Source organism: Numida meleagris, chromosome 2, assembly GCF_002078875.1.
Source record: "Numida meleagris isolate 19003 breed g44 Domestic line chromosome 2, NumMel1.0, whole genome shotgun sequence".
NCBI classification, from domain to species: Eukaryota; Metazoa; Chordata; class Aves; order Galliformes; family Numididae; genus Numida; species Numida meleagris.
The window spans coordinates 39873479-39901146 of NC_034410.1; the positions used below are offsets into that span (position 1 = coordinate 39873479).

At 44.6% G+C, this 27668-nt stretch overlaps 2 protein-coding genes across 3 annotated transcripts in view; one reads left to right on the plus strand and one right to left on the minus strand.

Annotated features, from left to right (window-relative positions):
* TGFBR2 (transforming growth factor beta receptor 2) overlaps positions 1–13463 on the plus strand; it is a 63872-nt gene extending 50409 nt beyond the window's left edge. Inside the window, exons 5-6 of the mRNA XM_021386359.1 lie at positions 7609–7736; positions 11145–13463. Coding sequence (XP_021242034.1) covers positions 7609–7736; positions 11145–11324 — 308 coding nt within the window. The 3' untranslated portion in view covers positions 11325–13463. The remainder of the gene's footprint in view (positions 1–7608; positions 7737–11144) is intronic.
* GADL1 (glutamate decarboxylase like 1) overlaps positions 24283–27668 on the minus strand; it is a 163630-nt gene continuing 160244 nt past the window's right edge. For both annotated transcript variants that reach the window (XM_021387862.1, XM_021387861.1), the window contains exon 16: positions 24283–27019. In XM_021387862.1, coding sequence (XP_021243537.1) covers positions 26846–27019 — 174 coding nt within the window. In that variant the 3' untranslated portion in view covers positions 24283–26845. The remainder of the gene's footprint in view (positions 27020–27668) is intronic.

A 27668-nucleotide genomic window follows, 5' to 3' on the forward strand; every position in this document is an offset into this window, starting at 1 on the left:
GGAGGGAAACCAATGTCCTATTGGAAGAAGAATATAGCTGCTCCTTGTTTCCCTGCTAACATCCATGAGATACCACAAGGCTGTCTATCTGCGGAGGTCTGAGGCCACTCTGCACAGTAGCAGTGTGGCATCACAATATTTGTGTGCAGGAGGGAGAAATGCCTACATCTTAGTCTTTTGCTCTGTCTGACCAGCATTTGGTCTTTGTGGGTGGGCTGCACTGTGGGCAAACAGCTTTGCCCCTGTTTGCACCCTGCCAGGAAAGCAGGGTGTGCAAACAGCTAGTGCTAGCATAAATGCATGAAACATTTTTTTCTAGTCAAACGTTTCAGGGAAAAAACATGTGGTGCTCCAAAAACTGAAAGTTTTTGAAGTCTAGCATATTCCAAGGCAAACCTATCCACATTTAACAGTTGCGGTCATGTATGTTTCTAAATGCGTTGGCAAAACCTCAGCCTTTCATTAGCACTTTGTAAGTGCAGCTGAGGAGATATAAAACCTGAGAAAAAGGATCTCTGCCCTGTCTCTTGAGCTCTCTCTGTTCCTTGCATTTAGGAACTCACCTTATTAATATAAATGTGAGCTGTTCAGTGTGGAGTCTTTTATCTTTGCTGGTGCCTGAGTCTGTTGCTGTTCATATTTGCTGAGTACAGTGAAATGGAGTTTGTGGCAAAAGCAAACCTTATTGCTGCTGTTCTCAGAAGGCAACTGCCTAAAAGAGGATATAAAGAGAGTTTCATAAGGAAGGGAAATCACCAGTGTGTTTAGCTAGAGGAGACTGACCCCTAATAACCTTGAGAGGAAGAGCTGAAGTCATTTTAGGAAAAGGAGATGTTTCTCTGGCCCAGCATCCCCTTTGCTTTCAAGCTGGAGCTTACCCCCTGCCTCCCGATTTTTCCTATTCATTCCACCCCTCAGTCATCCTCATCTTCAGAAACACATTTCTTGAATTTTGTTTCCATACTTCAATCATCTTTCCAGGTAGTTGAACTCCCCAGCAAAACCACGGGAGTATTTGGGCAGATCTGTAGTGGACAGGAGCTGGGCTTAGTGTCTTTAACCAGAGCAGCTAAATATAACTCCTAGAATGCAGCTCCCTTATCTTGTCAGTGGTACTGAGCTACAGCAGCATTACAGAAGTTTCTCTCAACTCCTTCTTAGATCTTCCCTTGGGTCGTGCAGTCTGACTCTTTGCAACCAGCTGGTGCAGTGCCCTTACAGTGATTCATGACTGCAGCTCCCTCTCTGCTTTCTCTTCCCATCTGTCACTGGTGAGACTCCCTTCCCTCCTTGCACCTCTCTGAGGAGCTGCCTCCACTCACGCAAACCCCTTGATTTCCTGACCTGGTAGGTGCTGAGAGAAATGATGTTGCATGTAAGCCAGGGCAGGCTGACCTAATTGCAGTCTTTCCAAAGGAGCCTAAAAGACGTAGGTGCTGTCTCCCCATTGCAGGCCTGTCTGCAGTGTGGGCTCCGTCACACTAGAGAAGGAGTGGGGAAGTTCAGAGAGCAACCCAATGCTGAGGGAGGGAAGCATAGAAAGGGGGGAGGGGTGTAACTGCCGTGCTAAAGGTAGGGTGAGTTATTTCTTTTACAAAGGGTGCTCTCAGGATTTGTCTGTCGGTGTGTAGGTGTTCGGTAAGTGTGGGAGGTGATGAAGGCAAGTCCTTTCACTGCAGCAGCTTTGTCGAGCACAGTCTCTGCAGAATGCCAGGCCTTTTCAGTCAGCAGACATTTAAACAAAAATACCCAGCAGCGTAATCCGTACTGTGAAGCTGCCATAGTAAATATGCAGGTGGGGATCAGCTTTCGAGAAAGGCCACGCTGTTCATTGTTACTTTGCTGTGCTAAATATGGAGAAGCAGAAATGGGGCACAAGGGAGAGGGAGACAGAGGCAAATATCGAGTTTGACTGGTTTTTCACCAGAGTATAATTTAAGAGGCATATTTAGAAACTCAGCAATACTACTTTGGGGAGAACTTCAGCTGCTCCACACTGCCGTTAACTTGGTATTTCATTCAGCACAACAGCTGTGCACCAGATGCTGCACGTTGCGAGAAATACAATTTTCATCTCAACCGCTTGCTTTCAAAGCGACACAGCTTTGGTGACTGAGGCAAGTGTAATTTCTCCGACAGCCTCCTAGAAAGAAAAGGAAACCATCTGCTTTGTATTGGAGCTGCTGCAGGCAGGGGACTGCTGGGGGCAGCAAGGGAAAAGGAAAGGAACGGAGCCTCAGGATGCACAGGGCTGGTGAGGAAGGAGGAGAGAAATCCCTCAGAAAATGGCGACGTTGCTCGTACCGTATTGCTGTGCCTGGAGGGTTGGCTGGCTTTGGTACAGGAGCAGAGCTGTGTCTGAAATAGCAGCCTTGTTTTACCAGAGCTCTGTTTAATGTGAATAAAAGAACTGGTTAATCTTACGCTTGCTTGGAAAGAGTCAGCCAAGAGGCGCAGTTTGGCAGCTAAGCATGTGTGCATCTTGTGCTTCAGGGAATGCTCGGCATTCATCACGTTGAGTGCACAGAGGTGACAGTTTCTGGCAACAGGGAACATTTTGATAGCCTGTGCAGTGGGGCTGTGCCTGTGTGTTAGGTCTGTGCCTGTGCACTAGGCCTGAGGCCTCTGCAGCAGGGGCCTGGTTTAAGCCTCTCCTTTGTGTAGAGGAGCCCAAGTGGGGCATGTCTGCACAGCAGTGGCATGTGGTGGCATGCATCCCACATCTGGTACACCCACACAGGGCAGCGTCACCACTGTTGTGGAACAGTAGTTCGCATCCCAGAAATGTCCATGTGTCACCACAGTACTACATGTAATGTACTAAGTGTTGTCCTTCAGCAAGCCAAGATAGCAGTAGGTAAGATCACCCTGCGGGGCACTCTTATGCTGTACTCCTCTTCTTTCCCACCTCAGGATCCAGCACACAATGACTAAGCAGCCTGTAATCATACTCTGATGACAGAGCTTGTGCACTCCTAACCCTTTGGAAAGGTGACTGTGTCTTTGATCATCAGATGTGAAGTCACTTAAAACATGCCTGTGCAAGGAAAACGGCACAGTGAGTTCACTCATACCAGGGCATCCTCACACTTTCCAGCTAGTGTTCATATTTTGAAGAAGTGGATCTGGGAAACCTAGGGATATTGTGAAGTAAGTGTCTGACAACTCCTTAAACTTGAACTTGAAATGGCTTTTGAGCCTCTGCATAGTCCCTTTGTGCAACAGCTATGCAGACCCACCACCCAGATTCTTCTAGCATGAGGAAAGACACAGTCTGCACGCACATGCAGATGCGCGCGTGTGTGTATATGTGAGCTATCACAGTAACTGCGTCATCAACTGATTTATCCCCTCTCTGGCTCATCCCTCCTATACTCTAAATTAAGGGGTGTTTCAAAAGGATCAGAAGTTCCAAAACGTAAGATCACTGCTATGGACTGTGCTCCACAGATGATTTTCACTAGCCTTCTATCACCTCACTCTTGCTTTAATTCTTCAGATAAGCCTTCATCTTCCAGCATGAGGAGTTGTGCCACAAAAAACGGAGCAAGACATATCACATGGGGGAGTGCTGACAGGGTTTGCAGATGTGCAGGTTCTGACTTAAAGGAAGAAAATCTCACTACAAACAGCTTGGAGTATTAGATCACATGCGAGGGGCATATTTTTCATGAGGAGTCCACTGCCAAATGTTCTAAAGCATTCATCAGGCACAGACAGATTTTCAGTAATGGCTTCGGGGCTAAAAATCCAGTCCCAGCCTTTCTGAAAGTTATGGTCACACCAGTGTCAAAGGGAAGCAGAGGTGCAGTGATTATTAGTGCAAGGTGGCTCACAACCATAAAGATTAAATGCTGGAGGTTAAAGTTGAAGAAACTCTTCCATTATTGAATGCTAAAAGTGCTGTGGTTCAGAGTACCTGAGATATTTATGGTACTTCAGTCAGTTGTCATTTTTAGTGTCTGACTGGTCAGAAAACAATCAGAAGAAACATTTAAGTCATGAAAAATAGATTCAGCATCTGTATATAGCTGTGCACGAGTATCTAGCAACAAGCATCTTAACCTGCCTCAAATTGACATCTATTACATCTGCTGTAGCACATCAACATGATCCATGAATAACCCCAGCTATTACTCCAAAATGTGTCTGACACCTGAGATTCCACAGCATATGGATGATTTACTGCAGGAGGATTCAGTGGGCTTTTCTTTTTGAAGGAGAGAGAAGCAAGATAATAAATAGCAGGAAGATGCTGTATGCTTTTCAAACTGAGGAAAAACACAACGGTGTTACTATAAAGTCATTACAGAGAATTAGCATCTGGCCTCAATTTCTCCTTCTTAACAAAAATGCAAATCTGAAAAAAAACATGCAGCATAGAAGGAATTTTTTGAACAGGAGAAATGTGTTCAAAACCTATCAGTTCCCCAGGAAGGCTTTCCTTTCCACCAAGTAGAGGCGGTCCCAAGCACGAGTACAGATTGGGCATAGAATGGCTTGAGAGCAGCCCTGAGGAGAAGGATTTGGGGGTGTTGGTTGATGAAAGACTCAACACAAGCCAGGAATGCGTGCTTGCAGCCCAGAAGGCCAACTGTATCTTGGGTTGCATCAAGACAAGTGTGACCAGCAGGTCGAGGGAGGTGATCCTGCCCCTCTACTCTGCTCTCGTGAGACCCCAGCTGCAGTACTGCATCCTGTTCTGGGGCCCCCAACACGAGAAGGACATGGAGCTGTTGGAGCAGGTCCAGAGGAGGGCCACAGAGATGATCGGAGGGCTGGAGCACTTCCCCTACAAGGACAGGCTGAGAGAGCTGGGGCTCTTCAGCCTGGAGAAGAGAAGGCTCTGAGGGGACCTTATAGCGGCCATCCAGCACCTGAAGGGGGTCTACAGGAAAGCTGGGGAGGCACTTTTTATAAAGGCAGTTAGTGACCCGGAGAGGGGAAATAGCTTTAAACTGGAAGAGGGTACATTTAGACTAGATATTAGGAAGAAATTCTTTACTGTGAGGAACAGGTTGCCCAGAGAGGTTGTGGAAGCCCGTCCCTGGTGGTGTTCAAGGCCAGGTTGGATGGAGCTTTGAGCAACGTGGTCTAGAGGGAGGTGTACCTGCTTGAAGTAGGGGGGGGTGGAACTAGATGATCTTAAAGGACCCTTCCAACGTAAACCATTCTATGAGTCTATGATTTTGTGATTCTGTGATTCTATGATTCTATGAAGTGAACAGTCTCGGAAACATCAGTGGCCTTCAGATTAAGTTCAGTGAGAGGGAACAGGCAGCACTGCACCAGCTTCCCTTGATTTGTCACTCAGATTCCTTTGAGGCGAACACAGGAGGGCAAAACTAGAGCCTGGCTTGCAGGGAGTCATTGAAAAAAAATGTGTATGTTCTCAAGATGGCCTGTTCGTATTAAAAGTAACTTGCATTGTGCTGGGAACATTCAAAACATCTGTTAGTGTCATACCACACAGGTGCCACTGCTCTGCATGTCTCCCATGACTGTTGTCTCACCTATGCTCTTCTGCAGCCTGTGATTTTTTGGTCCCAGCAGCTCCTAGAGGCTGGGATCATCTTCTATGCTAGCGCTGCACATTGCAAGGAGATCTCTGAGCCCATGGTGGGTGTCCAGGACCACTATCACAAGCAAATCATGCCTGATGGAGATGTGTAGGAAGTGTCCAGACAGATCATGCTATTTAGTTTTTCTCAGCCATCTCTACCATCTTGGTTAGCTTTGAAAGCAAAGGTATCAGCTTTATAATCATTGTGCTTTCACTGTGTGATAACTCCAGTTCACTCCAGGTCTGACCAGCAAGATGACAACTTCCCATTTAACTTCTAGAGTTAAAGTCTTGTAAATTTACTTTGGCTGAGTTATCTCTAACTGAGATTAATGAGGGTGAAACTGATATGAAGTAAGCAAAGTAGACTTTGGCCCTTGCACCTTAAAGAAAGTAATTTACCTACAAGAAGATAGGACTTGTGTTTCAGAACTATAGTCAGTCAGCACAAATTTGTGTGGAGAGTGACCAGCACCAAATGGTTCAGGAGAAAAAGAGGGAGACATCTGTGGGGTAATCTGCCATGCTGCGTGCACAGGTGTTTGCAGTTGAGTTGCTAAACTCTGGACACTTTAATGCATGGAGTTTAATATCCCTTCCAAAATGTTTGTTATTGTGACTTGGGCTATTCTTTTAGTAATCTCTCTTTTTTCTGTAGCCTGGTATAGTCTTCACCTTGTGGCCATCACCTAGCAATGAAATCTACAGCCTGTCTCTGAAATTCTGGAGAAAAGTCCACCTTTTAGTTTTGTTTTCATTGTGCGACAAGACAATCAGAATGACCTGATCTATGTTATCTTAATCATTAATTATGTCAATATTGTACCATGTACCAAAGTAAGCAAAGCCAAATGTTACCAGTTCTTCCCTTAACAGGGTATTTCTTTCCGGGCCTTTAATCATTGTTATCACCCTTCTCAGAGGTTCTATTTGCTATAAAATCTCCCTTGAGAGAAGTGAACAGTACTGGGCACTGTATTTGAACTTTGGTTGCAACATTATACAATAGTACTGTGTCTCCCATCTCGTTCATCTCTCTTCACACATCTTCTAGACACTCACATTCTTCAACCTGCCTAGTAGATTACACGTCAGTTTTTCTTGCCCTCAATTAATTCCTAGAAATAAATAAAAGGCAGCAGAACAGGCCAACTTCATAAATCTTTATCTAATACTAGCAAGTCATTAGGCCTGTAAGTAAATTCTCCATCTGTTCCCAAAGAAACCACAGCATTTTCTACATTGTGTCAGCATCTACTATAATATTTCCGCTCTTGGAGATTTCTTGAGTTTTCTCCAAAGATCCCATATGTCTGCCTCTTCCTTTCTCTCCCCAAAGAAAAGCAAAGAAAATATGCAACATATACAGAAAAAAACTAGAATGGCAGCAGCCCCTACAGGAAACTTTGTCTCCTTCATCATAGGTTGAAACTGACCTATTTTAGGAAAGAGGTCTAAAATAAGAGCAGACTACTAATGGCTCAGTAATGAGCAAGGGTAGTATGGTAGCTTCCAGCACTGTTCCTTGTTGTACCTTTGTCTTTTTCAAGCAACTGTTTCTTCCTAACAGTCTGGCACATTAATATCTATGACCTAGATTTCAGTTTATATTTCACCTGGTAAGTGTGTGGGGACTCCAGGGAACCTAAGGGGTACCAGCATAACCATTTCTTTCAAGCTTGGCTCGAGCAAAACTCACCTTGAAATCCTTATGTGTTTTGCCTCAGTGGAGGCTGCGAGGCTCACAAATGTTACTCTGATGCTCTGACTGTTGCTAATATGATTATGTACTAAAGAGTTTAAATGGAAATTATCTAGCTGGCTAGGAAAGAAAAAGGGAGGGGGGGATGTGTGGGAGAAACACATTTGAAACATATTTGAAAATGCCAACTGGCTTTGCTTTGTTTGGAGCTGGTCAGGCAGAACAGTGGCACTGTGCAGCTAATCAGTGGCTCCTACTCCTCCGGAGAACAGCCAGCTCCCTTCACACTTGGCACGCATGCAGCCCAGCTGAATACCCTTGTGTTTGCTTCTTCTCTTGGCAGAAGTGAAAGAATATGAGCCCCCATTCGGCTCTAAAGTGCGAGAACATCCCTGCGTGGAAAGCATGAAGGACAATGTCCTAAGAGACAGAGGGCGACCCGAGATCCCCAGCTCCTGGCTTAACCATCAGGTAAGAGCACTACATAGCCCATTTAGCTACTTCCCAAAGCCTGAGCCTTAACTCTCTGTCATGCTAAGCGGGAGGGGTCTCTTTTTTTGTACCAATTAGAGCTATGTCACATGATGACACCAGTGCTGCCCATAGTTCAGACACCACAGTGCTCTGTGCCATGCCTGCTCCCAAATCCCTGGAATTTCTGCTGCCCACCAGTGTAATTTGGAAGTGACCAAATTAAAACAAAAAATAGAAACCTGAGACTCCACAGTCATCCAGACAGCCACAGAATAATTAGGGCCTTAAAGTACACTGCGTGCAGGCTCCGAAAGGTCAAAGAGAGCAGCTTCACACACAGGTCCCATCAGCAGAGAAAACAAATCTCAGCACTTTATCATGGAGAAAAGTAATAGTGGCATGCCAGCTGTTGACAGGTTTAAGAAAATAGGAAATGAGTCGTCAGCAAGTCAGTTTGTTTTTATTCAGGGCTGTGTAGTGGCAGTCATTGACATGTTGGGAAGCACTCTGTCAGCTTTCCCTGTTCTTACACATCATGGTAGCACTTCCTAGGTGATAGTCACAGCCCAATTTCTCAGTAGCTGATGCTGAATGGAAAAGAGCCAAAGGCATGCATTTCTAAAACTTTCGCTCTGAGCAGTTTTATCAAAATAGATAAAATGAGAACCATATCAGAGAAGTGAGGCTTGGTTATTCCACTTATCAATGAAGTATGTTGAGTGGTCTTTACAGACAAAAGGAATGCATGATGAACATTTATAAAAGCCTAGGCAACCAAGATCAGCTGGTATTTCCATCAGGAGCAGTGTAATACTCCTCTCTTTTCATTCCAGTTGAAATGTTAAAATCGTAGTCTAACACTTACTTAGGAAAGGCCATGTGAGTGGCTCTAATCAATCATTCCTCCAACCAGCAGCAACACATCTGCTGCCTGATGACTGCGGCAGAGTGCACGCCATTCCTGGACCTGTCATCTGCAATGAGCAGAGTTATTAAGGAGGGATGCTCTCACTGGGGAGAAGAGCTGCGTTTTGAGGGACACCTGGGTATCTGATTTTACCAATACTGAAAGGCCTTTGACATTTGTAGGATCTATTGCTACAGCCATCTTCTAACTGATCTGTTGAGCTGGGAAGGAGAGGTCATATCCATGCTCATCTGTATAGAATAGAAAAGATTGCTTTTTTTTTTAATTGTGAGTGAACTGGTAAAAGTCGTCATGAGCTGACTGCAGCTGTTTGTTTTCCACAAGGGCAAACGGAAGTCCAAACCAGTAGTGTACATGTGGAACTTTAGAAGAGCCCAATTAACAAAGCAGAAAAGAATCCTGAGCCAGATCACTGGGGAGGAAAAAAAAAGTTGAAGAAAATGCTTAAAATTAGGAACAATGTGAGAACATTTCTGAGACTATTCCAAAGTCATGGGCTTAACTCATAAAAAAAATAAAGTAGTATAGAGAACTGATTAGGGAAATAGAAGAAGAGCAGGAAGATCTGTGGTCAGTAGACTTGAGAACAGTAAGTTTTCTCAAGAGCAAAAGGAAATCTCACTTAGTACCAATCTATCACTGCCTGTGCTGCTTATACTAATGCAAAGGCAGATGTTGTCAGCAAATATTTCTGTTCTGCATTTGGGAAGAGTCAGATGACATATACATAGTAGAAGGTGGTAAAGGCTCTGGTGAAGCAGAAGTCATCAACGCTTAGAGCAGGCCAGAGGTAAGTAATGTTAAGTGGCCCAGAGATTTGTCTGCACTCAGGACAGAGCTACTCCTGCGGGCACGATGCGGCATGGCAGTGGGAGCGGCAGCACAGCTGGTCATGCCTTGGTGAGGGAGCACCAGGAGCACCTTGTATGTGTTAGGCGCGGGGTCCCAGTGGTGCTGGGAGCTACCCACATTGCCCAGCACAGGATGTCCTGCCAGCTGGGATGTGCTGCCTGTGTTTGTGTGTAACTGGAGCGGGCACAGCTGGCTCCAGCAGGGCTCGCTTAAGAGTCTAAGGCAGGAAGCAAATGCCTGATAACACCCTCCCAGGACATTTAGTGAAGGTGGATTTAATTCCCTTTGTCTGAATCCCTTCAGCGTTTCACATTGTGCTATCTAAAATTCAGTGACGCATGGGCTTCAGCAGGGCTGTGACAGTTTGCAGCAGCTGAGGATCTGCTTTGAACTCCACAGAAGTTGCTCTTACTGTAATAGCTCTTCCATATTCATTTCCTTCCTCTGCAGTCGTGTTTCCGTAATGAACTCATTATTCATCGTGATAAAATTCTGGAATGGATTTACATATTACATTTTTTCCCCCTTAATGAGATTTGTTGCACTATTGATTTCAAGTTAATGTTTAATATTTAATTTCATTTACTGCTTGTAATTTCAATGCCATCAGAAAACTAATGTTATTTGTATACAGACAGTAACGTTCTGCTATTAACATTGACATCAGTCAACATCACAATTAGGTAAATTATGCAATTAATGTAGTGTTGTGAAATGTTATTTTTTTAAATAAGAAGTTTAAGATAAATCCTGCTTAATGGGCTTTTAGTGTCATAAAGCAAAGCACACAATTTCCTGGCAAATACCTCATGTTTACAAAATGCATTACAAAGATGCAACTGTTTTTTGCTCCTGTAAACATGTGCATCAGCATTGAAATGAAGGTTAAATAGTTACATCTGTGAGTGACATGTGTTTAAGTGTTTGTGGGACTGCGGCCCATATTTGCACATAGTTTTAGTTCGTCCGTGGAGAATTCATAAAGGCTGGTGTCAGGCCTGATATTGCTGGCAATCAGAATTCTTTTCAAAAAAAAAAACAAAACGGAACACAAATAGAATTCAGCCATGCAAAGGGATGGGTTGAGCGGGAAGTTGTTATCCAGGTATTCTGATCGTATTTATTAAACCAAAAACTGCTTGATTCTGCTGGTCCGAACCAAAAAGTCTTTTTACAGTGAAGGTGGTGAGGCACTGGCACAGGATGCCCAGTGATGTGGTTGATGCCCCATCCGTGGAGACTTTCAAGGCGAGGCTGGATCAGGCCCTGAGCAGCCTGATCTAGATGTGGTGTCCCTGTTCATGGCAGGCGAGTTGGACTAGGTGGCCTTTAAAGTTCCCTTCCAACTCTAAGGGTTCTATGATTCTGTGTCTAGAAATGACAGTACCAGTCATTGGAGCCACTGAAAGTAAGGTAGTAGGGTTTCTTCAGAAGAAAAAAGAATACCATATCCCCATTTCAGTGACAGCAGAGCCCACTGAGCACCTCTAGGACCAGTTCTGTCAGCAGAAGCACACAAACAGTCCTCTAGACTTCGGAGTACACCAAAGCCAGCTCTGACAGGCACACAGTAGCGGTGGCTCAGTGGCTGTCCCACCACAGTGCTCTCTCTGTGCTCTCCACAGGGCATCCAGATGGTGTGCGAGACCCTTATCGAGTGCTGGGACCACGACCCCGAGGCCCGGCTCACAGCGCAGTGCGTGGCGGAGCGCTTCAGCGAGCTCAAGCACCACGACAAGCTCTCAGGGAGAAGCTGTTCAGAGGAGAAGATCCCCGAGGACGGTTCCGTAACCACCGCCAAGTAGCACGCACCCAGGAGCTCCGAAATGGAGGGAGGTCACCTAAGCACGTTACCTTGGCAGGGGAAGAAGTCTGGATCGGTGCCTTGACTTGCTTCCTGGAGGACTGAGGCTGTCACTACTCCCTTTGAGCTGTGGCTCTGGGCAGGGAGATGGATGCGTGGGAGTTAAAAGCCAGGGAGTAGGTGTCGTACCCCAGCATTGCCAGCCGGCGTCATGTCATAGGAGGAGCTAAGTCTGTTAGCGCTTCCTCAGGAAACGAGATTTGAGAATAGCCAATAACATTATGCACTTTAATAATGCCTGTATATAACTATGAAATCGCTATTTTTATATATATATATATACATATATATTAAAAATGTCTGTGTATGTATATATCTATCTATATATCTATAAACAGCTGTGCTCTGAAGAAAAGAGTTTAAAAAACGCTCACGGGAAATGACCTGCGCATTAGAGATCCCTCCCCACTGGGAAAGCGCCTGGGGAGACTGGCGTATCAGGACACTAGCAATTGTGCACTAAGCACTCTGCCAAAAAGATAGGAATAATGAGCAATAAGAAGATGGCATTGAAGCACGTGCTGCACGCACCCAGCTGTGGCCCAGGAGATGACAGCTGCAGCAGCAGTCTCTCAGCAAGGAGGCAGATCGGGCTTTGCAGTTGTAACTACGTGGTCCTGCCTGCAGCATGCTTCAGAAGATTCGGGGATGTCTTTGCCCTCTTGCCTTAACCCCAGGGTCCTCACAGCCTCCCACAGTGGGAGCATGAGGAGGTTCGGTCCCTCCCACCTGTGTTTCCATGCAGAGGTCGTTAGCGTTACGTGTTTATTGCTTTGAATTCACGCTGCTCGCGAGCAGGTTGCAAAATAGCAGCGGGATGAGATTTTCCCCTCCTCCCTTCCCCACCCCCAAACCACAAACAACAAGACACGTCCAGCAGTAATCCAAGCAGATGTTTTGTATTTGCTCTGCATTCTGAACGCAGACAGTACTTTTTTTGCCCCTTTCCTTTTACCTCGATTGCGTTGCTGTGAGAACGAATAACTTTTTCCTGGTACAGCATATATAATTGCTTGACATACTGCAGCCTGACTCTGTTCCACGCTTTCTAGAGAAAAGTAAGAGACAACACCCAGTGCCTTTGCTTTTGCACAAGGACCTTAGAGGTGAGGGAAGGCTCCATAACATCAGGTTCACGGTATATCCTGCCCTCCTCTCTGCAGTGTAGTGGGGCTTCAGGTCTCCAGAATGTTTAGGAGGACAGCTGACATCATACTGGACTTACATAAATGACAGCAGTGCGTTTAATAATGCTAACAATTTTGTCTTCGGGAGTTGTGCAGTGATATTTCACTTTTTTCTTCCCTTGACATGTAAGTGGGCCTTGGAAACCAGGAGTTCAGCACAGAGCAATCCCATGCAGGACTGTATCCAATGCAATTCACTCAACACCTCTGACGGATAAACACTGATATTACTCTAGAAGACATTGCCAAGTAAATCAGTAGGAATCACGCTCATTTAAATAGGAGCTCAGTCTAACTTGCAGTGAGAAATACTTTATTTCAAATGGCTTTGTATCTGCTTTCATTTCATTTTAACTAAACTACTCAGAAACATTTAAACAGAGAAGAGCAAAACCTCAGCAGCTCCGGCGGGATTCAGAGGACGCTGTGTCAAATTTTAGGGGAGAGGGATTTGTATTTTCAGAAAAAAAAAAAAAAAAAAAAAGAAGAAGCAAGGAAAGCGATGCAGCCGCGGGGCCACTGCCATCTAGCGAGGCACTGCTGCGGGCTGCGCAGCGGGAAGGGGGGGCTGGGGCCCCCTCCGCCCACACTGAAGGTCAGGGAATGGCATCCAGAGGTTACTGACAATACTGACATTTATTTCCTTTTTTTGGTGGTTCTTTTTTTTTTTTTTTTTTTACTACTACATGTAAAGGAATTTTTTTTTAATTCTTTTAAGGAATACTTCACCTGTACATCATGTATGAAATAGGAATGTGAACAATATATACTCTTCTTTATCAAATGTTTCAAGCACTTAACTTGCTTTGTAAACAGTGTTTGGGGGGCTTTTTGTTCTTGTTGTTTTGTATAAATCAAATGTTTATTGCAGCAAATAAAATAACACCAACTCAGATTTGTCTTTCATCTCTGGAACATCCAGAATAAAGTGGGGGCTCTTGCTAAAATGATCTCTATCCTAAAAGGATTTGTTCTCATCCCTTTTCACCAGATGCCCGGATGTCCAGCAGCCTTTGCATGTATCCCACTCTGCTGCTTTTCCCCAGACAAGCACCAGCCAAGGGATGCAGAGTGGCCGTTCCAGTACAGATGAGGTCTTTGTTAAACCTCGGTCCTTTTGGTGCTCATATTAAAGCGAGCCAGAAGACAGCGCACTAAATCTGTGTCACAGGGAAGGGTGTGATTAATGTGCTTGTGCCGCACGGTTTCTGCGCTGCGCTCAGAGCACTCGGCCAGCTGCCCCTCCTGTACAAGGCGTGCACAGAGCACGAGAAACTGATGAACATGAGCAGCCAGATACCTCCCTCACCACCCCCAAAAAAGTGCCTTTGCTGACAGAGCTGGGGCTGTTCAGCCTGGAGAAGAGACGGCTCTGGGGAGACACGAGAGCGGCCTTTCAGTATCTAAAGGAGGGTGTAAGGAAGAAGGGGACAGGCTCTTCAGCAGGGTCTGTGGTGATAGGATGAGGGGAAGTGGTTTCAACTAAAAGAGGAGAGATTTAGACTAGATATAATGAAGAAGTTTTCCACAATAAGGATGGTGAGGCACTGGCACAGGTTGCCCGGAGATGTGGTGGATGCCCTGTCCCTGGAGACATTCAAGGTCAGACTGTACGAGGCTCTGAGCACCTGATGTAGCTGTAGGTGTCCCTGTTCGTTGCAGGGGGGTTGGACTGGATAGCCTTTAAGGGTCCCTTCCAATTCAAACGACTCAATGATTGCATGATTTATTTCGAGCAGTGCCCTGCCCAGTGTCCCTGTGGCCAGCCCCAGCCATGGCTCTGCCCTACTCACCCCTCACCAGTCCCCACCGCTGGCCATGCATTGTGCAAAGATCTTCAAGCCCTGACATCCTGTTTACATTGGATTAAAGTCAATGTCTTTTTGGCGTAACAAGGCAAAAGAGTGTTTCAAAAACAAATACAAAGTGTATTAAAAAATATAGCAGGCAAACAACAGAGGCCTTTCAGACTTGAAATACACAATATCTGTGAAATAAAGTACACTATATATCATTACTTTTTCATTTTCGGTTAAATCAATTGCCCACTTTCTTATCCTAAATAGAGTATTCAATATTATTCTGTGAGCAGCTCTTAAATAGCGTAATCGCAGAATCAATCACAGAGTCATAGAATCAATCATAGAGTCACAGAATGGTTTGGGTTGGAAGGAACCTTAAAAATCATCCAGTTCCAACCCCTATGCATGTCAATCAGCATTTTAGTACCAGGGTACACAGCAAACTGTGCACTGCAGAAAGCAGACCTTGGGGTTACTACTGACCCATGCAATGGTCTAAACTGGGATGGCCAAGCATCCCAGCACAGACTGGCTCTGTGTTATACAGTTTGCACAACTCCCAGTGCAGTGGGGATTTCACTCCCGCTAGGCAGTCTCCAGCTGTTAATGGAAAAGCCATAAACAGTGAAAAAAATCATGCCCCAGCTCCTGAGGGGAAAAAAAAAGAAAGAACAACAAGAGAGACATTAAGGTATCGTTATTCTGAATGCTCCTGGAAACAAACTGGGCCATGTGTCCTGCACCTGCAACACTGTCCTCTTGTCACACCAGCTGTGCTGGGACCCAAAGGCTCCCTCTGCTTTCAGAGGAACACTGATTAATTTCTTTCCCGAGCCCTAACTCCTTCTCTTGCTTTTTTTTTTTTTTTTTTTTTTTTTTTTAATATTATGGTTGTTATAAAACACTGCCTATGGCAATTTTTCCCTCCAGCCACAAAGAAGATGGAACAAAGCCTGCTCCAGACCGTCTGCCTGTTGCTCCTGAATGCCATTTGGCTGCGTTCACACCGCCTTTATTACTTGGCAGAAATTCATGCAAGTGGACGCACGCTGTATGCATGGTCAGAAGGCTCTGGTGGGTGCCAAAACTGCTAGTCTCATCCCAGCACTCAGCGTAGGTATAAGTGCTACACCTCACTGCAGGACGCTGGTGTGCTTTCAGAGACGTGTGTTCTCCTGGGAGCACCCAAGGCCTACTAGGCCACATTGGCCTGAGTCTGTGGTGTTCCATGCTGGCTGCCCTGAGCCCATCAGCTCACGGTGCCAGCTGTGACCTCAGGTGGCTGAGGCCTTGATCCTGAGCAGGAAGCTGAGGACAAAGTCAGCAGTTTGTTGAAACACTGCCAAATTGAGAGGCTCCTGGGAGGGCCGAGCCCAGGAAGTAGATTTAAATCTGTTGAATAATGAATGCTCTGAGCACCATCTAATCACTTCATGAAGTGGCAAAGGCAAAAGTCAGCTCATAAATTATCTGCTGTGGAGTATTTTCTTGGTTTTAATGAGGACAAACCAATCTCTACAGACAGTTGCATTTGTGTAGCTAAAGTCTTGAAAGAATAAAGCAGTCACCTGATTGAGAAGGCAGGTTGAACTCACTGCCTGAGTTCAGACAAGCTGCCACTGAAACCCACAGAGCCAAGGTCCCTGGTCATAGAATCATAGAATGGCTTGGGTTGGAAGGGACCTCAAGGATCATCAAGCTCCAACCCCCTACCGCAGGCAGGGCCACCAACCTCCATATCTAATACTAGACCAGGCTGCCCAGGGCCCCATCCAACCTGGCCTTGAGCACCTCCAGGGATGGGGCATCCACAACCTCTCTGGGCAGCTTGTTCCAGCACCTCACCACTCTCTTGGTAAAGAACTTCCCTTATATCCAACCTAAATCTTCCATCCTTCAACTTAAAACCATTTCCCCTTGTCCTGCCATTATCTACCCCTGTAAAGAGTTGACTCCTCTCCTGTTTGTAGGCTCCTTTTAGATACTGGAAGGCTGCATGAGGTCTCCCCGCAGCCTTCTCTTCTCCTGATATTTCTGCTCAGCTTCAGCCATCCCTTGGCTATCTTGGGAGGGGTTGATAGCACTCCCCTTCTTTCTTCTCCATTTCAGAGAAGTTTTCATCTGGAAGAGGAAACAGAGGCCAATTCACTTCTCATTTTCTGACCAGGAAGCCCAGGCCACCGTCTCTCAGCTGTGTGCCCACCACAGGCATCACACACCAGGTACCGCCACGGAGGCCATGCACACTGCTCACTCAGCACAGAAGGAAGAGCTTGCTTCTCCCTGGGGTCAGCCCGCTGGGCTTCTTCTCACAGAACGACCACTTCATGTTTCCTGAATGGGGTGAAAAGTGTCTTTCTGTTTCTCAGATAGTAGACAGGATAAATCTCTTCTGGGATAAACATCTGTCTGTCTGTCTGTCTGTGGTTGCAGATATTTAGCACGCAAACACCAGTCTTTATATGCTGATTTTTGTGCAAATGTGTGCAAAGACATAGAGGGTTTCTGCAATGACCCTTCCAGGTTGCCTGGGCTCTGACCAACCGGTGAAATAAGATCATAAATACATCAATATTAAATGGGAATACCTGCACTGGCAATGTATGAGGAATGCCTCCCAGAGCTGTAGATTCAGCGATCGCTGTGAAAATGGAAAGCCTGCCTGGGGCTGCTTCTGTGAATCACTGCGATGATCACTTGAAAATCATTTAAAGTGAGACACCATTTTTGAAAGAGCAAAGCCTTTTGTACGGGGTGTATGAATGCCTGCAGTGACAAAAACAGTGTTCCATCTTTCTTTGCTCTAACAACACTAAACCAAAGGCTCCCAGGGAAAGGATCCGGTGAGAAAACCCAGAGAGCAGCTGCTCCCAGCCCCAAGAGGAAGTGCTGTGCGGTGCTGCCCCAAAGTGCTGCCCCAAGGAGAACATGCAGGTTCACACAGCGCATCCCAAACATCCCATCCATGGCAAAGGCACTCAGCCAGTGGAAGCTGTAAGTGCTGATGCTTGCAGACAGTGCTGTCTCTGAAAGGTGAGTTTTCCTCCTTGGGTGAAATTGAAGCCAGGGAGCGATTCTCTTCAATCAAAGTGCTCGTTGTCTATTATCCATACGGTGTTCTTGGAGGCAGAAGGAAGGCAGATATAGCTTTAATTAGCTAAAATGTTTTGAACAGGATGTAAATCTCACCCCAGGACTATTAATTTTCAGGCCATTAAGCCTGGCACTCCTTCACACAGACTTACTCGTGCTTTTGCCGCAGCTAACCCCCATGTGACGACCAGGAGCGGCACTTCCACAACACTCCGATGTCACCAACACTTCAGCACTGTCAGCAAGGAGGAGTCTGCAGAAGCATCCCCTGGGGGATTCGGCTAATCTTCCTTGGGATGCTCTGAATGGCACAGCAAAGTGCTCCCGTGTTTCAAGGCATGAACAGCATCTCCTACCAAGAACAGTACTTGTTCGGCCTGAGTACTTCTAGAGAGGACATATAAGGCTTATTAAATAAGGAAAAGAAGAAGGCAAGTTCATTTCAGTGTAGGAATGTTAACATTCATGAATGTACATGTCTTGAAATCATTTCTGGAATGGTAGCTTTTAAGGAACTAATCTTAACCGAGCCAAAGGAAATGGAAAAAAGAATTTAAATTAACTTACTTCATCCATTTATAAATTGTTTAGGTTAATCACAGAAAACCAAACAGGATTCGGCCATATTTAAACACAGCCTTTGCTCTTGTGTAAACTGTTTATTATATCCACAACACACAACCAGACAAAATTCATTCCTGAGCTGGGGAACAGTCTAATTTGGTTTTATTAGGGTTGGAGAAAAACATTTCAGCAGAAGATCCACTTCAGAATGTAAAATATTTTCATATTTTTCTCAATAAAATTCTCCCTAAAAAGAGATGGCGGCAGATTCCCTCCAACATCTCCGGATAAGTAAATTGGTCCAAACTGAGCTCCTAGAACAGGGCAGGCCCTTCCCTGGGCTTTTCTCTCTGTGACTGCAAAGGGGACCACCAGGGAACCTCACAAAGGGAACAGCTGAGGTTGCTGAGAGGAGGCCCACTGCATGCTCTCGGGGATGGGCAGCAGGAGAAGCATTCAGCCAGACTTTGTCCCACTGTAACCCCACTGAAGTCAGCAGGGTTGTCTTTGTAGTTTGAGCAATTCCACCTACGAGTTATGGGCAGATTTTCTGTATGAATAATGTGGTTCATTATGGAATATGCTCTATCACATCGTGTTACTGTGCTCCTTGTATCTGTTGAAGTTTCCATGGAACTAAATAGGAGGTATTACTTTCAGAGCAACTTACATACAACAGATTTTTAGAAGGAAACTTTTGGTTCTCAGTTTTCTGATGAGGATTCAGACAGCCCTTGTTGGGTACAGACTGCCACGTGGGTTGGCAGATCTGGGATCGGTATTTCTGCACTACTTGTCCCCATGCACAAAATCAATCATACTGATTTCTAGAAGACAACAGTGATGGAGGGAGGGCTCTTAAAGCAGGCAGGGGGAAGGACCTCTTTTTTCAATGTATTATGCAAGTATCTGAGGAAACAGCCCTCCTACAACGTCATCTGATCAAGCTAAATACCCCAAGCAATGGCCTTCTCATCCAGTTCTGGCATTTTCAGGAAGGAAAACTTGAAAACACAGAAAAGAAAATCTTTCAGGAAGAACTGTACGATGGCAAAGAAGCGTGTCTGACAAAGCCAAAATGTTTCGCACTTGTGTGGTTGCATCAGTCATCTTTCTAGCTACAATCAGGCAATTAAAGATAAATTTTTAAGCTAGCACAGGGTATGAGCAGCATGGAAAATTTTACGTATATTGTATTGTTTCAAACCTGCTGAGCTGGGTGAAATTCCTCCTTGGTTTCCAAAATGGATTAGCAGAAGCAATTTTAGATCCCTTTGTGCTTATCTTTGCACTTGTCCAGGGTAAAAGTCAGCATGGAGTTGTGACGGTTTGGTTTCCTGCAGAGCAGTAGCCTTGTAAATGGAGAAGATACAGTAAACATCTCGAGCTGCGAAAGGCTTTCAACGTTAGCTCAAATGCCATTCTTGTTAGCAAACGAGGGAAATGTTGTCTAAATTCAAGTAAGGAGTGGGCGTGAAGCCATCTTGAAAGACATAATAGTTACCACGTACATCCCTACAAGCTTCTCAGCACTGCTCCACAGTGACCTGGGTCTATCCCTACTCAGAATTTGAAATAGTAGCCTAGGTGATGGACTGAAACATGTGCTTATTAAATTTGCAAGCCTTATTGTGCTGCAAGAGGCTGCAAGCATGCTGCAGGAAGGAATTCCAATTCAAACTGATCTTGACAGATTGAATAAGCGTTTTGAAAATGCCTGATCCTCTTTAGCGAGGACACTTAAACAGGAGTACTTACGTCTACAGCCATCTAATGGGGAAAAGCCACGCGGAGCAGTTAGCCATGATGCTGTGGTGGGCAGAGTGCAACCCAAATCTAGCAAGAGTCAATAGTGACTTGCTGTTACAGAGGAAGGCGAGCATCACACTGTGAGGTATCAGCAGCAGTGGAGGCTGAGAGACACACCAAGTAGCCTTGCCCCTCTTTGAAACCCTGGTAAGGTTTCAGAGGACTGCTCTGGCAATGCTCTTTGAACACGTCGAAGCTGCAAAGAGGAAAAATGTGCCTTGTCTTGTCTCAGGAGCGGTTGTTCCCCCCAGTTCAGAGGGGAGAATAAAGATGAGCCATTAAGATAACCTCATGGGAAAACTTCAGGGTGTCCAGAATTTGAGATAATGAATTACAGGCTACACCAGCTCTCTGGTATCACTAAACCCAACTGAGGATGGGCAGCACAGCATCTTGGTGGCATCTTGGGATCCTTTCTTGCCTGAGGGGCTGCAGTTCTCTCTTTAGTCTCAGTCTCCAAGGGTCTGCCTTCAGGGCAGACAATAAGCTGGAAACTTTGTTCTATGGGAATTTGAAAATGCATAGGGCTATGAGAATAGGACATCCTTTAATAACTAACCATAGAACAGTGGTGTTTCTCATGGAAAGGAAAATATTTTAAAGAACAGTCATTTTTATTGCTTCAGAATAAAATCAAGCCTGAAAGCAGCATTCTGAGACGGTCAGTCTTAAATGTGGCCAGCACGCTCCTGACAACATTTTCAGTCTTGGTGAAGAGCAAGTGTCAGGACTGGTTGCTCAGCTGAGGGGCTCCCTAGGATCTGCAGGGCTCAGGGCACTCGAGCTCCCCATTGCTCAGCCAGACCTTGGGTGCCCTCATGCACCAGTGTCACTGTGGGGTATACACCATGGCAACATGTCCCCATCACCACGTGGGCATTAGGATAAGATCGCCATAAGGCTGCAGTGTCACTCTGCATGTATTCCTTAGTGACCATTGAAATCCAATGGTTTTCACAGAAAACCTGGCCTAGAGCAAAGCAACACTTTCTGACATCTGCCACATATGCCATGTCCAAGAACGCTCTTTGGAAGAGACATCCTTTGCTTTCAGAAGTTTGTTACCAGAAGAAGCACCAGTAGATGGAGCACAATGCTAGGCAGCACTGCTCTTCAGGGCTGTAAAACCCTTCAGTGTCATAGCTCTTCACTGCACACAGCTCGTGAAAACAGACCTGAGGGTTGCAGGCATGGAACTGCCGCCAACCCCGTGCCCAGCTCAAGCTTTCCTGCTGCCGTGCTCCAGGTGAGGGCTAGTTCTGCTTTGATGTTTAGCACTTCATTTCTTGGCTGACGTTATTAACGTGGCATTTAGACTTAACTCACAGAGTGTTTATGCAATTTTCATATCCATCCCCACAATTTTTCTCAAGTGTTTAGTACTTACTGTCTCTTATCAAAAAGCTTTTGCAGCTTTTTGCAAATGCCCAAAGCCTTTGCACAATGTTCAAATGAGTCTGTCCACCACAAGCTCTTAAATTTACCTTGTTCTCTATGCACGTCAAACTTGAAAACTTCTTACTTAGATCCATCAGTAAATTTCATGAATATATGTTTAAATGTGAATGAGTTAGTGGTGACAGTGGTATCAGCAGGAAAATACCGTTGCTTGAGTAGCATCTGCCTTCCTGCATTACCTATTTTAATCTCTCACAAGATAGTCCTACCCACCTTACATTTGCTGTCCTGCTTCCCATCTAGTCTAGATAGACCACAACAAATACCATAATGGAGTCCAATCTATCAAATAGCTTTTCACTCCAGGATGCTATCTGGTTAGCCTAGCACCAAGTCTGCTAACCTCATATTGCACTATAGCCAGTGTCTTCTTTACTAACATCTTCAACAATTTTTCCAAAGCCACAGCACAAGTTTTCACCAAAAAAAAAAAAAAAAGAAAGAAAGAAAAAGAAAAAAGGAAGCTTTAACTTGCCTGAGTATCATTCTTCCATAAAACAGGACAACTAACATTTCCTTCTGCCACACTTTGCTTTAGTTTCCCAAGGCCAGGCTGGACTCCCCTACTGTACAGTGTAGTGAAGCTCTGATCTTGGTGTTGATACAGTTGTGACAGCAGCAGTGGGTGACAATCATCTGAGCATTGAGAAAAACCCATGGCTGAGACAGAGAAGGCAAACACCACTCCAAGATACCACCGTGAACGTTGCTTTTGGTCCAGATTTCAATCTTCCCCCTTCTGCTATGCTGACATTTTCCCCATGATGCCAAATACAAAAAAATGTCCCTGCAAATAAACTGCAGTGTGCAAGCTCAAGAGAGGGTGCAGAATCAGAGGAAAAGCAAAAAAAAATCCTTAGCACCTGGAACAAAAAAAGCAGTCTGGATAATGCTGTAGCTGCCAGTGCAAGTGCCTGCCAGCTGCAGGGCGTCACTTCCCAGCATGACAGGCAGGGTGAAAGCTCCTTGGAAGAGCAGCTTTGTGCAAAGGACAATACAGACCACATGGTCCCAAAGGCAGATGCTCTCTCTGTTCCATGGGCCTCTGCCCTTTCATGGCAAGTTTTTTCATCATACTTCCCGTTTTTAAGCAGCTCTGTAGAAACTAATGCCAGTAACTTGCTCTCCAAGTTACTTACAGGAAAGAACTTCTTCAAACTAGAACATGTGTTCAGCAGACTTTGAAGGGACTATGCCCACCACTTTCTGTTATTTGCCTTATCCTTCATAAAGATTTTACCATCTCTTGGGTTCAATTTTGAATTAGTCTAAAAAAACTTGACCAACTGTACTTTGAATGTATGTGAGCTTAAAGTGGTCATTGCTGGTGGACTTTTTTCATCGTTGCCCTTCAGCTTCTCTCTATCCTGTTCCACACAAAACCATTACCATGCTACAAGGTGTGGTGTTGTCTTTAAGGTCTTCTCTCATACGTGGACTGAGATATTTTGGGGCAGTACTAGGGGATATGCAAGCTCTTTGGTGACTCTGTAATGGGCGCTATCATCTCACCACGCTGCTCCTGCAGCGCCACTTTGCAGTGCATTCACGTACATTAGATTTTAGCAAAGGTTAATTGTTCCCATTACCCATTGTTTCCTTTCGTGGGTTTGCCTTGAAACCTTTGACGTTCTCTTCATTGTACCTCTCTCTGTGCAAATTTCCTTGTTTTGTTTTGTTTCTCAAAGTAATTTTTAGACGATTATTGTGTAGTTACAGAATTAGAGTAATAACATCTAATTGTACATCTGATGCAAAAACATGTAATTGTAGGAGACTACGTTCAATTTAAAGGAAGAAAGCCTCTCCGCCAGGGTTTCTCATGGTTTGCACAGTGCATTTGCCAGACAGCACTGCTTCGATTGCATCTAACCCGCAATTAGCATGTACAATTGCATTATTTCAGGACGTGACAGTAGCAATATTTAGCAGCTACTGTACTAGACACAGAGCCTATAAAATCAAATGATGTATCAGTATTTACTGGTTATGCCAAAGGAAGAAGGGCCGGCATGTCAGCAGGCCTTACCCGAAACAGATTGCCTGGATGAACACACTTTGCTCTCCTGCTGATGGCCCACAAAAGAAGCCAACAGGGAAGAAAGGCACCGGATGATACAAATGAAAATACATTCCAATTCAGTCTTACAGACGTGCAGATAAATCTGATCCTTCAACATGAGCCTTGAGTAGATAAACTGAGATGTTCCGAGTGCCAAACTACTGGTACTGAAATGAAACCTCCCAATCCAGCAAGGGTTTCCAGTTAAATCAGTGGGAGTCAGAGGCACTAAAATCGTACAAAGCAGACTCTATTGATTGGTATTAGTCTTTCACAGGAAATTGTATTAGAAGTCCTGAGAGCAGGACCGCTTGCTTTAGGCACGATGATTTGTGAGTGGCATTGCACATGGATCCAGCACAAAATGCCCAAAGTTCTCACAAGATGCATCCATGTAACTGACAGCAATAACTACCTCAGCATCCCTGCTAAGTATTTACTTTCTTTCCTAAAGCTCCATATTGAAAAAAGATTATTAAAAGTAGACACAGAGAATTACAAAAAAAAACCTGAATCAGCCAGTGGATCTATTTCTGCACTGATTTATACCTGTACTCCACTACTTTCACAATTGGCTTAGCATCCTGAGAGATGGTGCTTCTCACGAACTAAGAGTGGGAGGGAGCTCATGGGCCAATCCCACATAGTTAAAAAAAAAAAAGCCATTTCTGCAAAAATAATTTAACTTCTGCATTTGAAAGCAAGAGCAAGATAAACTGTGACACATTTTCATCCAAGACGTTTATTAAAGATGATAAGGGCACAGCACACAGATAAACCACATCCTGAAGCATGGTTAAGCTAGGTTTCACATTCTAAAGCTGCGCAGGCAGCTTGCTGTTTTGCCATCTGGAGACTTCATTGGTACCTTCCTTATACTTATCTCTGCAATTTTAGATTGACAAATGACAAACACAGCCTGCATTTATACGGGTGTCATTTACTTCACTTTTTATTAAAATCATCATCTACAAAATAGCATTTTGTACATATCAATCCTAAGTAAGCAACTATGAAAAACTTACATTAGTCCTGAAATAAGACATTGTGCACATTGGACTTGATAAAGGGTCAGAAACACAAGAAAATATACAGACATCAGATAAGGCACTCGCACCACACTGAAAGGTTAAACCATACCTTTGAAGACATCAGTGCACATGTTGATCTGAGACACGCTTTCTGCAAACAGTGAAAAAGTTCCATTTTCCCCTCCTTTAAAAAAAGAACTACAGCCACTACCGATACAGAAGAAACTGTTACTTCAACCTAACACGTGCCAGAAGTACCACAGTATCTGGAAAGAGAAAAATGCACTAACGTGGAGAGAAACAACACGTTTTTGATAGTAGTGGCGTCACAAGACACCAGGTCTAATTCTTAGTTGATGGCAAGTGACATGCTTCCTCTGAGTCAAAAATTAAGTGCTCACCAAGACTCTGGATAACGATAAAAGAACGCTGACACTGTATTCTGTCTTTCCCTTCAAAGACAAAAAAGAAAAAGTGAAGGGTTAACAGTCCCATCTAGCTCAAGAAGCAGCAGCGAAGTCATCGCATACACTCAGCACCCCTTGCCACGCTCTGCACTCCACCCAGAGTGGCTGGGAGGCTAAGTAAGTTCCACGGGCAATGAATTTAGTTATGTACTTTACAAAATCATAACAACTGGTATACCCAGAAGCACAAAATAGTAAATGATAAAGCATTCTGCAATTATTACAGTGCCGAATCAAGGGGCCAGGTTGCGCCATTTGTTTTTATGTTAATATCAGTGTGGAGTTCAGCTTAGTATCCAGTGACTCGCTGTAACAGCAAAAGAATAATCACTTCCAGGACACTGTTAAAGACATCTGTCAAGTTCTGCAGACTTGCCTCTTCCTCCTATCTTACTCTTGCCCTGATAGTGTGACCTTCCAGGTTATCATGACCCTGCTAAACTTTCCATACCATCATCCCGGAGGTGGGAAGTAGGAATGTCACGTGATGTTGGATCCTAGTATAATGTAGGAAATGAAAATATAAAAGCACTGTGTTCAAAGACAACTTTCAGCAATACAGAAAACATTACAGCAGAAAGATTTGCATTGGTCAGTGCTACCTCAAATACAGAATCAGGAACAAACATCAAAACAAAAAGGTAAGTAGGCGTTGATCAGATGACGGAAGATGTTATTCTCATTAATCTGCTGCAAGAAATTCACCCCGAGAAATACATCTCTAGCTTTACAAAACTGCCCCTTTTATAGCTAGAATGACAACAAATCAAAAGGATACTATAATTCTTAACACAAAGTTTAGAACTTAATTTTGCAACGTAAGATTAACAAAAAAATACTCAGATGGCTCCCATCATAAGGACAGGCAGGCTTTCACAGATCACCTCCATGTTGATTTCAGTGCCAAAATATAAATTATACACTGATAATGTAAAATCAAGTCACCTCAAATCTGTAGGCAAATACAGACTGACAGCGAAAATTGTCATTTTGCTACATTTTTAACATAGAGTTGTCATGTTTAAAAATACATATATTTCAGGTAAATATACTTTTTTCATCTGTTAGAATTTTGAAGTGCATCTAAATCCATTAAATAAATATTTATGCTTTAAATATAATTCAGAAATTAATAGATTACTCCTATTACCAAAGAGATAAGAATTTCTAAGACACTTCCAATATTCTCAGCACTGCTATTGCAGTGTGGGCAACACTGGCAAACAATGACCAGGCCCAATCATTAGATTGCACAGAATCACAAATCATTTAGGTTGGAAGGGACCTGAGAAGGTCACCTAGTTCTACTGTCTCAAAGCAAGGTCAGTGTTGACTTCTCGGGGCTTTGTCCCGACAGGTCCTGCAAACCACCAAGGACGGTGACAGCACAGCCTCACCAGGCCCTTGTTCTACTGCCTGATGGTGCTCACAGTGGGAAATCTGGGCAACTTGCCTAATTAGAGGCCTTGAGGAACTCTTCATTTAAGTTCATGATTTGCAGTCTTACCAGTGTAAATATCAACCAGGTCTCTACTCTTAAACTCATACCAAACTAAAATATTGACAGAGTAGACAGAGTACTAATGAGCGTTTTAAAGCTCACTGAGCTAAATTCACTACTAACAGTAACTTCAGAGGAGTATTGCCTGCCTATATAAGCAATCAGTCCGAGCTACACAGGCACCCCATGAACAGCAGCCCTCTCTGGGATACAGACACCATTTTCAGAAGCGCTCCCTGCTCCAGGAAACACTTCCCAGAATGGCTGTGGTGCTGCAGGCACTGGCCTGTCCCAGCCCCCCTCAGCAAACGCTTTCCTGTGGAGGGTATTCTACCTGCAAAACTCTGAACGTCACAATGTTAAATGATAGTTTCCAAACTATACGTCAAGCTTTTTACTACCTTTCAAAAAATAGCACCAGAACACTGCTGCCATTCTGTCTCCATAATTGTCACACACAAGCAGTGCCCGGTGCCGTAGAGCTACAGCTACAAGTCCTTGGCAAGCAGTTCTATCTCATCCAGCAAGAAGTCCATGTCCTCTCGACTCACTTGCGGGCTGATCACCACCTGGCGGAAGAAGTTGATTTTGCCTTGGTTAGGCTGGTACCCGAGCATCATGCTGCCCTTCTTCATCATCCTTTCTTTAACTACGGGAGCAACCTGAAAACAGAGAATGAAAAGGGCTGTTGTCACTCTCAGAAATACAGCAGATTTGTACGGAACTGTTTTGTGCCTTATGAACCTTTTCTGAAGTGCCTGAGTTTTGCACCCCGTGGCTGCCTCCCAGCTGTCTGCCCCAAGAAATACTATAGTTCAAACCTTAAGACTTAGAGGCAGACTGTGCACTGAAAACCTTAAGTTCAGGGACTCATGGGAGAATCAGAGCAAGATCTAAAATCCTCAAAAGCCTACTGCTCGCGGCGTTCATCTGCCACATGGGAAAGCTTGGGTTAAGGTCCCCAGGCCCTAGATTCAGAGAAAAGGCTTGAACTCAGTTAGAACATCAGTTGCAGCTTGTTAGGAGTACACTTTATCTCCTTGTGCTAACTAGCCTAAGCCTGATTACTTTCACTGCTGGGCCCCTCAGCTGCCACACCTGCAAAGCAGCTCTCTCTGGAGGACACTCTCCATTGAACTCCTGTGAACATTAAGCTGCTAGAGAAGTCAGAGCAGTGCACTATTAAGAGAGAAGTCCTAATCCCGGAGGTTAAGATTTCATCATCAGATTTACAATGTAAGTAACGTTTGGCTATACCACTCCTGTATGCAATGGGATGAAACCTCATAGGTGTCTCTGCATAGAACAAAC